General features: G+C 50.4%; 1 protein-coding gene across 1 annotated transcript in view; it reads right to left on the bottom strand.

Annotated features, from left to right (window-relative positions):
- The window catches only part of LOC116955462 (uncharacterized), a 200,939-nt gene extending 188,342 nt beyond the window's left edge, over positions 1 to 12,597 (bottom strand). The window contains exons 1-2 of the mRNA XM_076052996.1: positions 9,209 to 12,597; positions 1,619 to 1,689 (exon numbers count right to left, since the gene is read on the bottom strand). Coding sequence (XP_075909111.1) covers positions 1,619 to 1,689; positions 9,209 to 9,372 — 235 coding nt within the window. The 5' untranslated portion in view covers positions 9,373 to 12,597. The remainder of the gene's footprint in view (positions 1 to 1,618; positions 1,690 to 9,208) is intronic.
- Between the last annotated feature and the right edge of the window lie 5,743 nt (positions 12,598 to 18,340).

Genomic DNA, 18,340 nt, shown 5'->3' with positions numbered 1-18,340 from the left:
ACACACCGCACCAGCTACTCATTTGAGGCTGAGTCGACCTAGGGGGGGGGGAGTACCCCAGGGACCGGTTCCAGATACACGTCGCCGGTCGTGGTGGCCGTGAGCGGGAGTCGAACTCGGGTCGCCGGTTTCGTAGTTGCGAAGCGCAGCGCACACACACACACAGAGACGCAGTGACACGCCGATTGTTGAGATCCCGACCTAAACACCGCCATCTGGCGGAGAACGGAAGGCTCCTCTTGTTGAAGGTCACGTCCAGCCGTTATCACCGGGTCATGGTGGATCCACTGCTGGACGAAGACCTCCCCCCAGGTCGAGCCACTTAAGCCCACGGCCAAAACCGGTGACAATTTGTCTGAACCGGTCCTGCGCCTCGCCTAGGTCGACTCAGCCTTAAATGAGTAGCTGGCCTTAACAGGTGCTCGCTAACAACACTGCCCATAGAGTAAATACTTCCCATAGACTCAACACTTCCCATAGACTCAACACTGCACCATAGACTCGACACCGCACATAAACTCAACACTGCCCATAGACTCAACACTGCCCATAGACTCAACACTGCCCATAGACTCAACACTGCCCATAGACTCAACACTGCACCATAGACTCAACACTGCCCATAAACGCAACACTACCCATAGACTCAACACTACCCATAGACTCAACACTGCCCATAGACTAACACTGCCCATAGACTCCGTTGAGCACGGTTGGCTGCGTACGGTGCAACAGAAGTTCACCGCACACGATGTGTACAACCGTTAACAATTACCGTTCCGCGCCATCCGCTTTACGGGCAGCTGAGAGATGTGCCATGACGGCGCTCGAAGTGAGCAGGGTCACGGTCACCAAATCAGCCCATTAAAAAATATAACTTGATTGCAGATGACTCAATTTGGCATTTCACAGAGTAGCAGCAACACCATCGCTCCCCCCTGCTGACAGACTAACACACAGGGACAGCTGCCACTGGGGGTGCCCCTAGGCTAGACCACACAGCAGCAGCAGCAACATCGCCTCCCCTACTGACAGACTAACACACGGGGACAGCTGCCACTGGGGGTGCCCCCTAGGCTAGACCACACAGCAGCAACACCATCGCTCCCCCCTACTCACAGACTAACACACAGGGACAGCTGCCACTGGGGGTGCCCCTAGGCTAGACCGCACAGCAGCAGCAGCAACATCGCCTCCCCTACTGACAGACTAACACACACAGGGACAGCTGCCACTGGGGGTGCCCCTAGGCTAGACCTCATAGCAGCAACAGTAGCAACATCGCCTCCCCTACTGACAGACTAACACACACAGGGACAGCTGCCACTGGGAGTGCCCCTAGGCTAGACCACACAGCAGCAACACCATCGCTCCCCCCTACTCACAGGCTAACACACGGGGACAGCTGCCACTGGGGGTGCCCCTAGGCTAGACCACACAGCAGCAGCAGCAACATCGCCTCCCCTACTCACAGACTAACACACAGGGACAGCTGCCACTGGGGGTGCCCCTAGGCTCGTCCGCATTGGGGACGAGGCGCGCGACCTGCGAGCTTGGCCCCACCGCACGTGCACGGAACCTCGGCCCCGTGACCGGCGGTGAACCCAGACGCGCTCACCTCCCAAGGACCGCTGCACGAGGTTCCCGGCGAGGGCGATGAACACGACGAGGCCGGCGGGCGCCAGGTGGCTGCGGAGACACGGCAGGGGCAAAAGCGACCGCGCGTTAGCCCGTGGTCAATCCACTGCTGGATGAATGCCTCCCCCAGACATCATCGCCGTCATCATCATCACCAGCCGTGGTCAATCCACTGCTGGATGAATGCCTCCCCCAGACATCATCACCATCAGCATCACCAGCCGTGGTCAATCCACTGCTGGATGAATGCCTCCCCCAGACATCACCGCCGTCATCATCATCATCACCAGCCGTGGTCAATCCACTGCTGGATGAATGCCTCCCCCAGACATCATCGCCGTCATCATCATCACCAGCCGTGGTCAATCCACTGCTGGATGAATGCCTCCCCCAGACATCATCGCCGTCATCATCATCACCAGCCGTGGTCAATCCACTGCTGGATGAATGCCTCCCCAAGACATCACCACCGTCATCATCATCATCACCAGCCGTGGTAAATCCACCGCTGGATGAAGACCTCCCCATGACATCATCGCCATCATCATCACCAGCCGTGGTCAATCCGCCGCTGGATAAATGCCTCCCCATGACATCATCATCGCCATCATCACAAGCCGTGGTCAATCCACTGCTGGATGAAGACCTCCCCAAGACATCATCGCCGTCATCATCACCAGCCGTGGTCAATCCACTGCTGGATGAATGCCTCCCCAAGACATCATCACCATCATCATCACCAGCCGTGGTCAATCCACCGCTGGATGAATGCCAAGACTTTTGTTCACAGTTTGAACGGCGTGATGAGTCTGTGCGTGTGTGTTCTCTCATTCCGTGTGTTCCTCTTCCTGTTGCTCAAAATAAATGTGCTGCCCAAAAGACAAAGATCCCCCGTGTGGCCTGTAACAGACTGTTGGGGCAAGTGCTGTTAGCGAGCAGCACCTATGAAGGTCGGCACGGCCTTCATAGGTGCTACTGGCCAGCATCATGCCCCGGACGCCTTTGTCTCCAACAGTGGCGATGTTCTTACACACCGCATCAGGTAACTCATTTGAGGCTCAGTCGACCCCGGAGAGGCCCATGACCGGTTCAGATAATCGTCACCGGTGTCGGGAATCGAGTTCAGGCCGCCGGGTTTTCACCGCAGCGTAGCGCTGACAGCTACGCTGCCGCCCCCCTACAAGCGCGCACACCAGGGCAGACCCAATTTTAGTGACACTGGCACAATAATGACAGCTTACAAAGTACAAAGAACGCCCTCCCACCCCCTCCCACTGCCACCCGTCCACCCGGGCCAAGCGAACGACGTAATCAAACGAGGCCGCAAGCCATCGGCAAAAGTGGCGGCTTGCCCTGCCCACGTGATCGCCGCCAGCGGCCACGTGATCGCCGCCAGCGGCCACGTGATCGCCGCCAGCGGCCACGTGATCGCCGCCAGCGGCCACGTGAGCGGTCACGTGATCACCCCCGAGCGGCCACGCGGGCGGTCACGTGATCGCCGCGAGCGGTCACGTGATCGCCGCGAGTCGTGGCTACGCGGTGCTCACGTGACGCACCACCCAGCGGCGGCAGATTTGTTGCATTGCTCGCCAAAGGAACATTTCGTCGATTGAGAGGAGCCCAGTCGAGGTGGTTCGGGCACCCGGTAAGGATGCCCCCACCCCCGGTAGACCCCCCGTGGGACTCTACCGGGCGGCAGCTCCCACTGGGCAAAGAAGCCCCAGGGCCGGCCCCAGGGCTTGCTGCTGGTGGGACGATGTCGCTCGGCGGGCCTGGGAACGACCGGGAATTCCTTCAGGAATAGCTAGGAGTCTGTGTATAGTGTAGTGTATAGTGTAGTGTATAGTGTAGTAGTGTATCGTAGTGTATAGTGTAGTGTATAGTGTAGTGTATAGTGTAGTAGTGTATGGTGTAGTGTATAGTGTAGTGTCTAGTAGTGTATAGTGTAGTGTATAGTAGTGTAGTGTATAGTGTATAGTAGTGTATAGTGTAGTAGTGTATAGTAGTGTATAGTGTAGTGTATAGTGTAGTGTATAGTGTAGTAGTGTATGGTGTAGTGTATAGTGTAGTAGTGTATGGTGTAGTGTATAGTGTAGTGTCTAGTAGTGTATAGTGTAGTGTATAGTAGTGTAGTGTATAGTGTATAGTAGTGTATAGTGTAGTAGTGTATAGTAGTGTATAGTGTAGTGTATAGTGTAGTGTATAGTGTAGTAGTGTATGGTGTAGTGTATAGTGTAGTGTCTAGTAGTGTATAGTGTAGTGTATAGTAGTGTAGTGTATAGTGTATAGTAGTGTATAGTGTAGTAGTGTATAGTAGTGTATAGTGTAGTGTATAGTGTAGTGTATAGTGTAGTGTCTAGTAGTGTATAGTGTGTATAGTAGTGTAGTGTATAGTGTAGTGTATAGTGTAGTAGTGTATAGTAGTGTATAGTGTAGTGTATAGTGTAGTAGTGTATAGTAGTGTATGGTGTAGTGTATAGTGTAGTGTCTAGTAGTGTATAGTGTAGTGTATAGTAGTGTAGTGTATAGTGTATAGTAGTGTATAGTGTAGTAGTGTATAGTAGTGTATAGTGTAGTGTATAGTGTAGTGTCTAGTAGTGTATAGTGTGTATAGTAGTGTAGTGTATAGTGTAGTGTATAGTGTAGTAGTGTATCGTAGTGTATAGTGTAGTGTATAGTGTAGTAGTGTATAGTAGTGTATGGTGTAGTGTATAGTGTAGTGTATAGTGTAGTGTATAGTGTAGTGTATAGTGTAGTAGTGTATCGTAGTGTATAGTGTAGTGTATAGTGTAGTGTCTAGTAGTGTATAGTGTAGTGTATAGTGTAGTGTCTAGTGTAGTAGTGTATAGTAGTGTATAGTGTAGTGTCTAGTAGTGTATAGTGTAGTGTCTAGTAGTGTATAGTGTAGTGTATAGTAGTGTATAGTGTAGTGTATAGTGTAGTAGTGTATAGTAGTGTATAGTGTAGTGTATAGTAGTGTATAGTGTGTATAGTAGTGTAGTGTAGTGTATAGTGTAGTAGTGTATAGTAGTGTATAGTGTAGTGTCTAGTAGTGTATAGTGTAGTGTATAGTAGTGTAGTGTATAGTGTAGTGTATAGTGTAGTAGTGTATAGTAGTGTATAGTGTAGTGTATAGTGTAGTGTCTAGTAGTGTATAGTGTGTATAGTAGTGTATAGTAGTGTAGTGTATAGTGTAGTAGTGTATAGTAGTGTATAGTGTAGTGTATAGTGTAGTAGTGTATAGTAGTGTATAGTAGTGTATAGTGTAGTGTATAGTGTAGTGTCTAGTAGTGTATAGTGTGTATAGTAGTGTAGTGTATAGTGTAGTGTATAGTGTAGTAGTGTATAGTAGTGTATAGTGTAGTGTATAGTGTAGTGTATAGTGTAGTAGTGTATAGTAGTGTATAGTGTAGTGTATAGTGTAGTGTATAGTGTAGATGTGTATAGTAGTGTAGTGTATAGTAGTGTAGTGCTTCCATAAAGCCCAATATGTTCGCTTATCGACCATTTCCCTCTTAATGACGGGCTGTCGTAGTTACAGTAAATATTAACCCCTCCTCCGTTCCGACCATGGATGAACTCGTCCGTCTGAACGGGGCCCGTAGCTATCCGTGGTGCTAAAGTTGAGGCTTAAATGTCGTGATCTGAGCGTGGCTTTGTTCGCTCCAGCGCTGTCCTCCAGACAGTCTCGTCCCTTCACCTGATGAAGGCCGCTTGTGTTGTGGCCGAAACGTCGTGAGAATTTTATTGTGTTATTTTTTTCATCACGATTATCATCACGATTATCATCACGATTATCGTCACGTTTATTATAACGATTATTGTCACGATTATCGTCACGATTATCGTGACGATTATCGTCACGATTATCATCACGAGTATCATCACGACTATCATCACGATTATCATCACGATTATCGTCACGATTATCGTCACGATTATCATCACGATTATTATCACGATTATCGTCACGATTATCGTCACGATTATCGTCACGATTATCACGATTATCATCACGATTATCGACACGATTATCATCACGATTCTGCAGCGAGGACCCCTTCCCTCGTCACTCATTCCGCCACATTCGTCGAAGACGGCTGATGCCGTTTTTTTTTCCTCCTGAATTTTTTTTTTATTTCGCAAAGCTCCCAATTGGCAAGGAGATCGCGTACAGTAAAATTGCATCTTACGCATTCTTTGGCAGCGTACGGAGTCTTGCGTTCAGCCAAAGTCTGGCCGTAGCCCGCCAGAATAATTTATTTTTTTAATGTATAAACAGATGATGGGGTCCATGCAGGGAAAGAAAGGGCGACTGTGAGAGGGAGGGAAACCAAAATTAAAACCGTGAACGTCTCACTTCGAAAGCCCTCCCCTTCGTCGCCCGCCGCTCCGCGGGACGGCGTCATTCGACGGCGCACGCACAGATGGATTCAACAATCCGCGCGTTGCAACGCAGAACCCGGGAGTGACCGACACGTGGCCCCCAACCCCGGCGAGGTTCTGCCCGTAGCCTTTGGATCTCCCGTTTATCACGGTGGCTATGAGATGTTAACTACTTCGCCCTGTGTACAGGAGATCGTGGGTTCGATCCCGACCATCTCTCTCTCTGTGTCTCCCCGTGGTCGCGTGGATTTTTTCTCCGGGTCGTCCGGCTTTCCCCTCCACATTTAGAATCAACATCACGCGTTTAGATCATTTGGACGGTATCGATTTCCGGACGATGATGATGATGACGATAACGGCCACTTCGTTGAGCATTCATCTGTGATGGGCGGGTCGCTTCTGAATAAGAGCTACGTAGCTCAGTGAGGCCTTACCTGGTTAAGTAAAAATAATTAGTTTGAAATAGTTTAGTTTCTAAATATCATTGCATTGCTGCTCCTCAGCAGCCAGGTGGTGGTGCTGGTGGTGGTGCTGGTGGTGGTGGTGCTGGTGGTGGTGCTGGTGGTGCTGGTGGTGGTGCTGGTGGTGGTGGTGCTGGTGGTGGTGGTGGTGCTGGTGGTACTGGTGGTGGTGCTGGTGGTGGTGCTGGTAGTGGTGGTTCTGGTGGTGGTGCTGGTGGTGGTGGTACTGGTGGTGGTGCTGGTGGTAGTGCTGGTGGTGCTGGTGGTGCTGGTGGTGCTGGTGCTGGTGGTGCTGGTGGTGGTGCTGCTGGTGGTGGTGCTGGTGGTGCTGGTGGTGGTGGTGCTGGTGGTGGTGCTGGTGGTGGTGGTGCTGGTGGTGCTGGTGGTGTAGATTCGAGTAAACCCGCACCGTTGTTTCGACTGTCATTCATCATCGCATCGTTCCGCAATGTCTATCACGTTGCGGCAAATTGATTCATTCATCCATTCGCCCACACAACGCAAACTCATTCATTCGTGAACCCAACTCATTCATTCGCGCAGCGCATAGATTTATGTAACCCATTTAATGAATGTGCACAACTCTTTCATCATCGTTCGTGAACGACTCAATCATTCATTCATTTACGTAAGTTAAACCGATTGGTTTTAAACCTCAAGAAAAAATAAAACCCCGACATTTTTTTGGGCACAGACACGAGACGAAGATACTGCAAATGCTGCTGATGATGATGGCTGATGATGATGATGACTGCTGATGATGATGACTGTTGATGATGATGATGACTGCTGATGATGATGACTATTGATGATGATGATGACTGCTGATGATGATGACTGCTGCTGATGATGATGACTGCTGCTGATGATGATGATGACTGCTGATGATGATGACTGCTGACGATGATGACTGTTGATGATGATGACTGCTGATGATGGTGATGACTGCTGACGATGATTGCTGCTGATGACTGCTGCTGATGACAGCTGCTGCTGATGACTGCTGCTGCTGATGATTGCTGCTGCTGATGATTGCTGCTGATGGTGTTGACTGCTGATGATGATTGCTGCTGCTGATGATAACTGTTGATGATGATGACTGCTGATGATGGTGATGATGACTGCTGACGATGATGACTGTTGATGATGATGATGATGACTGCTGATGATGGTGATGACTGCTGCTGATGATTGCTGCTGCTGATGATGACTGCTGCTGATGACAGCTGCTGCGGATGACTGCTGCTGCTGATGCTTGCTGCTGCTGATGATTGCTGCTGATGGTGTTGACTGCTGATGATGATTGCTGCTGATGATTGCTGCTGATGGTGATGATAACAACTCGAGCAATGACAAGTCGACTGAATGTGTCACTGCCACCGCGTCATCGAAGAACACGAGCTACAATGCTGAACGACACGGATCACGGACGATGCCGTTTCATCAACAGCATCATCGCCATCATCAACATCCTCAGCATCAGTCACGGAAACATCTTCATCAACAGCATCATCGCCATCATCAACATCGTCAGCATCAGTCACAGAAACATCTTCATCAACATCATCATCGCCATCATCAACATCCTCAGCATCAGTCACAGCAACATCTTCATCAACATCATCATCACCAACAACAACATCATTATCAACAACAACATCCTCAACATCAACAACATCAACATCCTCATCATCAATATCACCATCAACATTAACATAATCTCCAACATCCTCATCATCAATATCAACATCAACATCATCTCCAACATCCTCATCATCAATATCACCATCAACATCATCATCTCCAACATCTTCATCATCAATATCACCATCAACATCAACATCATCTCCAACATCCTCATCATCAATATCACCATCAACATCATCTCCAACATCCTCATCATCAATATCACCATCAAGATCAACATCATCTCCAACATCCGCATCATCAATATCACCATCAACATTAACATCATCTCAAACTTCCTCATCATCGATATCACAATCAACATGAACATCTCCAACATCCTCATCATCAATATCGCCATCAACATGAACATCATCTCCAACATCCTCATCATCGATATCACCATCAAAATGAACATCATCTCCAACATCCTCATCATCAATATCACCATCAACATGAACATCATCTCCAACATCTTCATCATCAATATCAACATCAACATCATCTCCAACATCCTCAACATCAATATCACCATCATCATGAACATCATCTCCAACATCCTCATCATCAACATCATCTCCAACATCCTCATCATCAACATCATCTCCAACATCCTCATCATCAACATCATCTCCAACATCCTCATCATCAACATGAACATCATCTCCAACATCCTCATCATCAACATCATCTCCAACATCCTCATCATCAACATTCATCTCCAACATCCTCATCATCAATATCACCTTCAACATGAACATCATCTCCAACATCCTCATCATCAACATCATCTCCAACATCCTCACCATCAACATCATCTCCAACATCCTCATCATCATCAATATCACCATCATCATCAACATCATCTCCAACATCCTCATCATCAACATCATCTCCAACATCCTCATCATCAATATCACCATCAACATGAACATCTCCAACATCCTCACCATCAACATCATCTCCAACATCCTCACCATCAACATCATCTCCAACATCCTCATCACCGTCCAGGTCGTCTCCCATCGCGGCCTCACCTGCGGCGCGGAGGAGCGGCGCGGTGCCGACGAGGAAGCCGCGGCGCCGTGAGCCCACGTGGAGGTGGAGGAGGTGGAGGAGGTGGAGGAGGTGGAGGAGGAGGAGGAGGAGGTGGCGAGTCGAGACGACGACGAGGTGTGGCAGACCGTTTTAGCGGCGCCATCGTGGCGGCTCCTGAATCTCCCGGGATGAAGGGCGACCGCCTCCGATGCCCATTAGGCGGCGGCCTTGAGGGCCCGAGGAGGAGCGGCGCGTTAGCGGGGGTGGACGCGCGGGGTCATTGCACGGGGCGCGGCCCGGGGGGCTCGGGATCGCCTCGTGGAGCGAGAAGATCGACGGCTCAAATGGAACGAAGTAAAAAAAAAAATATTGGAAAAAAGTTAAAATGAAAAATTGTTCCAGATCTGAGCCAAGATGAATACTACTGCTACTAATAATAATAACCTTGATTTCCCTTTCCAGGATGATGTCGATTCAAGACGAAATCAATGTGTGTGTGTGTGGGAGCGCAGATCGCTGTCGGGCTTAGAGCTAGCGAGCTTAGCGGATTGTTCAGTTCAGCGGTGGACTTTGTGGTGGTGGTGGTGACTGCGGTGATTGAGAAAATCGGAATTTGAGGTTGGTTTGAGATGGGGGGGGGTGGTGGAGGAAAAATAAAAAGGCCGACGTGAAAACAGAAGTGCTGGCGAATTTGTTAAAGAGACGGAGCGGTTTAAGGCGGGCAAATGCGATTGTGGTGAATAATTTCCGATTCTCGTAAAAAAAAACCAAAAAATACTTTAAAAAAAAATCAGTTGCGAGAGAGTTATTTGTCGCTCGAATGATAACAGTTCGTTCCGATTTTATTCTAAAATATTTATCCCAAGTGCGTGTCGCGCGCGGGGTGTCGAACGTTCCAGGCGCGAGCGGCGATGATGAGTTCGAAACTTTGCGATCACAAAACGTTGAGACGCTAGCGCAACATCACACTTTACGTTCGGCTTCCCGCACGGGCGCTTCTCAAAACAAAACAACAAACGGACGACCCAAATAGCTCACAACAACAACAAACAACCCCGTTCGCTTCCAACCGGTGCGTCTGTAAAATTAAAGTCGAATTCTTAAAATGACCGAGTAGACGTCGATTTTGACCGCCACATTCAAAGGGCGATTCGTCGGTGATTGTTAGAACTTTCGGCCGTTGTCACCCGCAGGGATTACAACGACCGAGAGTTGAGAGAGACGCCGCGATCTAGGATCATCGAGGCGTTACCTGCGCACAGAAGTTGATCGGGAATTTCATCGGTTTTTTTTTGGGGTGGGTGGGAGTGGGGGGTGTATTGTGCGGTCACTTAGGCCACCGCCACCGCCACCACCACCGCCACCGCCACCACCACCACCGCCACCACCACGCTAACCGCTCCAAAACGCTGTGGTCAAAAATTAATTAATTATATCTCCTCCACCCGCCACCCACCCTATCCCCACCACCCACAAAAAAAATATATAAAATGACCAGAAAATAAATTACGCTTATTGTAACAAAGACAAAAAAAACCCTGCAGCAAGCTGAAATTACCAATAAATTATCGAGAGCGCAACAAATTAGCTGGGGTTTCAAACAAAAAGAAACCCCAACTTACTTAAAAAAAAACTTTAAAAAATCAGATTAACATTGTAGCGAGTCCACTGATAACGTTTACAAAGACACACAAGAAGATGCCGTTATCGCTGGGGCTTTCTTTACTTTAAATCGTGCTAGAAAATTGAACCTTCACTTGGAACCGATGGACGGCTATGAGATTTTGTAACGCACGGCTTCAGCATCGCCCTACAGACGCGATTTGAGGTCTAGCTTTTTGACAGTCGCCTTTCGTTTTCTGCTGCTGCTGCTGATGATGATGATGCTGCTGATGCTGTTGTTGCTGAGCTGATGATGATGTTGCTGCTGTTGATGCTGATTCTGCTGCTGCTGTTGCTGCTACTGATTCTGCTGCTGCTGCTGCTGCTGCTGAGCTGATGCTGCTGCTGCTGAGCTGATGATGATGTTGCTGAGCTAATGATGATGCTGCTGCTGAGCTGATGCTGCTGCTGAGCTGATGATGCTGTTGCTGAGCTGCTGCTGAGCTGATGCTGATGTTGCTGAGCTGATGATGATGATGCTGCTGCTGAGCTGATGATGCTGCTGCTGCTGAGCTGATGATGATGTTGCTGCTGCTGAGCTGATGCTGATGTTGCTGCTGCTGAGCTGATGCTGAAGCTGCTGAGCTGATGCTGCTGCTGCTGAGCTGATGCTGATGTTGCTGCTGCTGAGCTGATGCTGATGATGCTGCTGCTGAGCTGATGCTGATGTTGCTGCTGCTGAGCTGATGCTGCTGTTGCTGCTGCTGAGCTGATGCTGATGTTGCTGCTGCTGAGCTGATGCTGATGTTGCTGCTGCTGAGCTGATGCTGCTGCTGCCGCTGATGCTGTCTTCTGGCTGAATGTTTAACAGTGAAGACCTGTGGTTGAATTTCCTTACTGCAGCCCTAGGGGTAAAGTCTCTCTGTGTGTGTAAAGTTTAAGTATGGGTGTCTGTGCGTGCGTGCAAGATGTGTGTATGTATGTATGTGTGATCTATGTGTGAGTTTTGTCTGTAAGTTTAAATGTGCGTGCGTGTGTGTGATATGTATGTAAGTTAGACTGTTAGAACCTTGTAATCGTGTGCGTGTGAGTGGTCTGTGCGTGTGTGCGTTTGAATGCGTGGGTGTGTGTGAGATCTCTCCGCGAATGTGTTTGTGAGCTGTGTGTGTGTGTTGTGCGTATGTGTGTGGTCTGTGTGTGTGTGAGTCTGCGTGCTCGAACGCGTGTGTGTGATGTGAGGACGTGAGTGAATGGGATGTGTGTGTGAGATCTGTGTGTGTGTGAGCATGGGGAGCGGTGGTGCAGCGGTTAGCGCTACGCTGCGCTACGAACCCGACGACCCGGGTTCGATTCCCGCTCGCGACCAACACCGGTGACGATTATCTGAACCTGTACTGGGCCTCCCCTAGGTCGACTCAGCCTCAAATGAGAACCTGGTGCGGTGTGTAGTAAACATCGTCACTGGGGAGACAAAGGCGGTCGGGCGTGGTGCTGGCCACCCACCCCCACGTGTGCCTCAGTGCCGGCCTTCCGTAGCTGCTGCTCGCTAACAGCACTTGCCCCTACAGCCTGTTAAGGCTACACGGGGGATCTTTGTTGTGTGTGTGTGAGATGTATGCGTGTGTATTTGTATGAATGTATATAGGTGTGTGCGTGTGTGAATATTCCACCAAACTACCAGAATTACCGACAACTTTCTCTCTCTCTGAATATATGTAATGTAGAACTTCTTTCGCACCGTACGTAGCCAACCGTGCGAATCGGCTGGATTCTTTGTGCCGTGCTCACCTCTCTCTCTGTGAGTCTCTCTCTGTGAGTCTCTCTTTGTGAGTCTCTCTCTGTGAGTCTCTCTGTGAGTCTCTCTCTGTGAGTCTCTCTGTGAGTCTCTCTCTGTGAGACACTCTGTGAGACACTCTCTCTGTGAGTCTCTCTCTGTGAGTCTCTCTCTCTGTAAGTCTCTCTCTGTGAGTCTCTCTCTGTGAGTCTCTCTCTGTGAGTCTCTCTCTGTGAGTCTCTCTCTGTGAGTCTCTCTCTTTGAGTCTCTCTGTGAGTCTCTCTCTGTCTCTCTCTGTGAGTCTCTCTCTCTCTGTGAGTCTCTCTGTGAGTCTCTCTGTAAGTCTCTCTATCCCTCAGCCTCTCGACTGCTTTCTCTCTGTGAGTCTCTCTCTGTGAGACACTCTGTGAGTCTCTCTCTGTGAGTCTCTCTGTGAGTCTCTCTCTGTGAGTCTCTCTGTAAGTCTCTCTCTGTGAGTCTCTCTGTGAGTCTCTTTCTCACTCTCTCTATCCCTCAGTTCTCGACTGCTTTCTCTCTGTGAGTATCTCTGTGAGTCTCTCTGTGTGAGTCTCTCTCTGTGAGTCACTCTCCTCTGTGAGTCTCTCTCTGTGAGTCTCTCTCTTTGAGTCTCTCTCTCTGTCTCTCTCTCTCTGTCTCTCTCTGTGAGTCTCTCTCTCTGTGAGTCTCTCTGTGAGTCTCTCTGTAAGTCTCTCTATCCCTCAGCCTCTCGACTGCTTTCTCTCTGTGAGTCTCTCTCTGTGAGACACTCTGTGAGTCTCTCTCTGTGAGTCTCTCTGTGAGTCTCTCTCTGTGAGCCTCTCTGTGAGTCTCTCTCTCTGTGAGTCTCTCTGTGAGTCTCTCTCTGTGAGTCTCTCTCTCTCTGTGAGTCTCTCTGTGAGTCTCTCTCTGTGAGTCTCTCTGTGAGTCTCTCTGTAAGTCTCTCTCTGTGAGTCTCTCTCTGTGAGTCTCTCTCTCTGTGAGTCTCTCTGTGAGTCTCCCTCTGTGAGTCTCTCTGTGAGTATCTCTGTGAGTCTCTCTCTGTGAGTTTCTCTCTGTGAGTCTCTCTGTGAGTCTCTCTCTGTGAGTCTCTCTGTGAGTCTCTCTCTGTGAGTCTCTCTGTGAGTCTCTCTGTGAGTCTCTCTCTGTGAGTCACCCTGTGAGTCTCTCTGTGAGTCTCTCCCTGTGAGTTTCTCTCTGTGAGTCTCTCTGAGTCTCTCTCTGTGAGTCTCTCTGTGTGTGTCTCTCTGTGAGACTCTCTCTCTGAGCCTCTCTGTGAGTCTCTCTGTGAGACACTCTCTGTGAGTCACTCTCTCTGCGAGACACTCTCTGTGAGTCTCTCTCTGAGTCTCTCTGTGAGTCTCTCTGTGAGACACTCTCTGTGAGTCTCTCTGTAAGTCTCTCTCTGAGTCTCTCTGTGAGTCTCTCTCTGTGAGTCTCTCTCTGTGAGACACACTCTGTGAGTCTCTCTCTCTCTGTGAGACACTCTCTGTGAGTCTCTCTCTGAGTCTCTCTGTGAGTCTCTCTGTGAAACACTCTCTGTGAGTCTCTCTGTGAGTCTCTCTGTGAGTCTCTCTGTGAGACTCTCTGTTAGTCTCTCTGTGAGTCACTCTCCGAGTCTCTCTCTCTGTGTGTCTCTCCAAGTCACCACCCCTCACTGTCTCTCTTCCGTAGTCAATTCTCTGAACTTATGATTATCATGAAAAAAATCTCGACTCTCCTGGCTCCAACACAAAAGCTAGAGATCCCCCGTATAGCCTCCGACTGTTTGGGGCAAGTGCAGGTTAGCGAGCACCTATTACTGAGGCTGGCACGGTGCAAGGGTAACGGAAGTATGGCCAGCACCACCACGCCCGGCCGCCTTTGTCTCTCCAACTGCTCCACTCTCCCCAACTTTCTATGCAATGGGTAATGATGTCTACTCATCCCCCCCTCTCTCTCTCTCTGACTCTCTACAAGCCTAACACAGAACTCCAACACACACACATACATACATTAACTCTCCTAGTGACTCTCCAACTCACTTCCCTACACTTTCCTGAACTCTCTGGAACTCTCCCTACACCTACCAACGCTCTCCCCCTCATCTCTCGCGTTCTGCACCAGAGAGTGTGACAGTCAGTGGTTCATAACACAGGAACCACTGACTCTCACTCTCTCACACTCTCTCTCGCACTCTCTCTCACTCTCTCACACTCTCACACACTTTCACACTCTCTCACACTCTCACTCTCTCTCACACTCTCACACTCTCTCTCACACTCTCACACACTTTCACACTCTCTCACACTCTCTCTCACACTCTCTCTCACACTCTCTCTCACACTCTCACACTCTCTCACTCTCACACTCTCTCTCACTCTCACACTCTCTCACTCTCTCACACTCTCACACTCTCTCTCACACTCTCACACACTTTCACACTCTCTCACACTCTCACACTCTCTCTCACACTCTCTCTCTCACACTCTCACACTCTCTCACTCTCACACTCTCTCTCACTCTCACACTCTCTCACTCTCTCACACTCTTTCACACTCTCTCTCACACTCTCACTCTCACACACTCTCACACTCTCTCACTCTCCCACTCTCACACTCTCACACTCTCTCACTCTCACACTCTCCCACTCTCACTCTCTCTCACACTCTCTCACTCTCACACTCTCACACTCTCACACTCTCTCACTCTCCCACTCTCACACTCTCACACTCTCACTCACTCACACTCTCTAACTCTCACACTCTCACACTCTCTCACTCTCCCACTCTCACACTCTCTCACACTCTCACACTCTCACACTCTCACACTCTCACACTCTCTCACTCTCCCACTCTCACACTCTCACACTCTCTCACTCTCCCACTCTCACACTCTCACACTCTCACACTCTCACTCACTCACACTCTCTCTCCCACTCTCACACCCTCTCACACTCTCCCACTCTCACACTCTCACACTCTCACACTCTCACTCTCTCACACTCTCACTCTCTCACACTCTCTAACTCTCACACTCTCTCTCTCACTCTCACACTCTCCCACTCTCACACTCTCACACTCTCACACTCTCACACTCTCTCACTCTCCCACTCTCACACTCTCACACTCTCACACTCTCACTCACTCACACTCTCTAACTCTCACACTCTCACACTCTCACACTCTCACACTCTCTCACACTCTCTCACACTCTCCCACTCTCACTCTCTCTCACACTCTCACACTCTCTCACTCTCACACTCTCTCTCACTCTCACACTCTCCAGCTCTCACTCTCTCACTCTCACTCTCACACTCTCACACTCTCTCTCACACTCTCTCACTCTCACACTCTCTCTCACTCTCACTCTCTAACTCTCACACTCTCACACTCTCTCACTCTCACACTCTCTCACTCTCTCACTCTCACTCTCACACTCTCACTCTCTCTCACACTCTCTCACTCTCACACTCACTCTCACACTCTCACACTCTCACACTCTCTCACACTCTCTCACTCTCACACTCTCACACTCTCACACTCTCTCACTCTCACACTCTCTCTCACTCTCACACTCTCTCACTCTCACACTCTCTCTCTCACACTCTCTCACTCTCACACTCTCTCTCACACTCTCTCTCACTCTCACACTCTCACACTCTCTCTCTCACTCTCACACTCTCACACTCTCACACTCTCTCACTCTCACACTCTCTTACTCTCACACTCTCTCACTCTCACACTCTCTCTCACACTCTCACACTCTCTCACTCTCACACTCTCACACTCTCTCACTCTCTCTCACACTCTCTCACTCTCACACTCTCACTCTCTCACACTCTCACACTCTCACACTCTCTCTCTCACTCTCACACTGTCACTCTCTCTCACACTCTCACACTCTCTCACACTCTCTCTCACTCTCACACTCTCCCGCTCTCACACTCTCTCTCACTCTCACACTCTCCCGCTCTCACTCTCTCTCACACTCTCACACTCTCACACTCTCTCTCACTCTCACACTCTCACACTCTCTCTCTCACTCTCACACTCTCACACTCTCACACTCTCTCACTCTCACACTCTCTTACTCTCACACTCTCTCACTCTCACACTCTCTCTCACACTCTCACACTCTCTCACTCTCACACTCTCTCTCACACTCTCACACTCTCTCACTCTCACACTCTCTTACTCTCACACTCTCTCACTCTCACACTCTCTCTCACACTCTCACACTCTCTCACTCTCACACTCTCTCTCACACTCTCACACTCTCTCACTCTCACACTCTCTCTCACACTCTCACACTCTCTCACTCTCACACTCTCATACTCTCACACTCTCTCTCTCACTCTCACACTCTCACACTCTCTCTCACACTCTCTCACTCTCTCACTCTCACACTCTCACACTCCCTCTCACACTCTCACACTCTCTCACTCTCTCACTCTCACACTCTCTCACTCTCACACTCTCTCTCACACTCTCACACTATCACACTCTCTCTCACACTCTCTCTCTCGCTCTTTCTCAAAATTTATTCCCCAAACTCTCTCTCCCCTCCCCCTCTTTCTTTCCCCTCTGTCTGCTGCAGGAATCCGATGAGCTATAAAGCTCTTTTGTTTACAGATGTCCGTTGGCTCACTCCTGTCGACCCCCATAACTCTGCTCTCAAATACACCGCACGCACTCTCATCTCTCACTACACTCTCATCTCTCCCTGCACTCTCCCCCTGCACTCTCCCCCTGCACTCTCCCCCTGCACTCTCCCCCTGCACTCTCCCCCTGCACTCTCCCCCTGCACTCTCATCTCCCCCTGCACTCTCCCCCTGCACTCTCCCCCTGCACTCTCCCCCTGCACTCTCCCCCTGCACTCTCCCCCTGCACTCTCCCCCTGCACTCTCCCCCTGCACTCTCCCCCTGCACTCTCATCTCCCCCTGCACTCTCCCCCTGCACTCTCCCCCTGCACTCTCTCCTGCACTCTCTCCCTGCACTCTCCCCCTGCACTCTCCCCCTGCACTCTCTCCTGCACTCTCCCCCTGCACTCTCATCTCTCCCTGCACTCTCCCCTGCACTCTCCCCCTGGACTCTCTCCCTGCACTCTCCCCCTGCACTCTCCCCCTATACTCTCATCTCTCCCTGCACTCTCCCCCTGCACTCTCCCCCTGCACTCTCCCCCTGCACTCTCCCCCTGCACTCTCATCTCCCCCTGCACTCTCCCCCTGCACTCTCCCCCTGCACTCTCCCCCTGCACTCTCCCCCTGCACTCTCCCCCTGCACTCTCCCCCTGCACTCTCCCCCTGCACTCTCCCCCTGCACTCTCATCTCCCCCTGCACTCTCCCCCTGCACTCTCCCCCTGCACTCTCCCCCTGCACTCTCCCCCTGCACTCTCCCCCTGCACTCTCCCCCTGCACTCTCATCTCCCCCTGCACTCTCCCCCTGCACTCTCCCCCTGCACTCTCATCTCTCCCTGCACTCTGTCCTTGCACTCTCCCCCTGCACTCTCCCCCTGCACTCTCCCCCTGCACTCTCCCCCTGCACTCTCCCCCTGCACTCTCATCTCCCCCTGCACTATCCCCCTGCACTCTCCCCCTGCACTCTCCCCCTGCACTCTCCCCCTGCACTCTCCCCCTGCACTCTCCCCCTGCACTCTCCCCCTGCACTCTCATCTCCCCCTGCACTCTCCCCCTGCACTCTCCCCCTGCACTCTCCCCCTGCACTCTCCCCCTGCACTCTCATCTCTCCCTGCACTCTGTCCTTGCACTCTCCCCC

The sequence above is a fragment of the Petromyzon marinus genome, chromosome 59, assembly GCF_048934315.1.
Source record: "Petromyzon marinus isolate PM22_M1 ecotype Great Lakes invasive population chromosome 59, UKy_Petmar_22M1.pri1.0, whole genome shotgun sequence".
In the NCBI taxonomy this organism is placed as follows: domain Eukaryota; kingdom Metazoa; phylum Chordata; class Hyperoartia; order Petromyzontiformes; family Petromyzontidae; genus Petromyzon; species Petromyzon marinus.
Note: the sequence above shows the minus strand (reverse complement) of the source record. Positions and strands in the feature narration are given on the sequence as shown.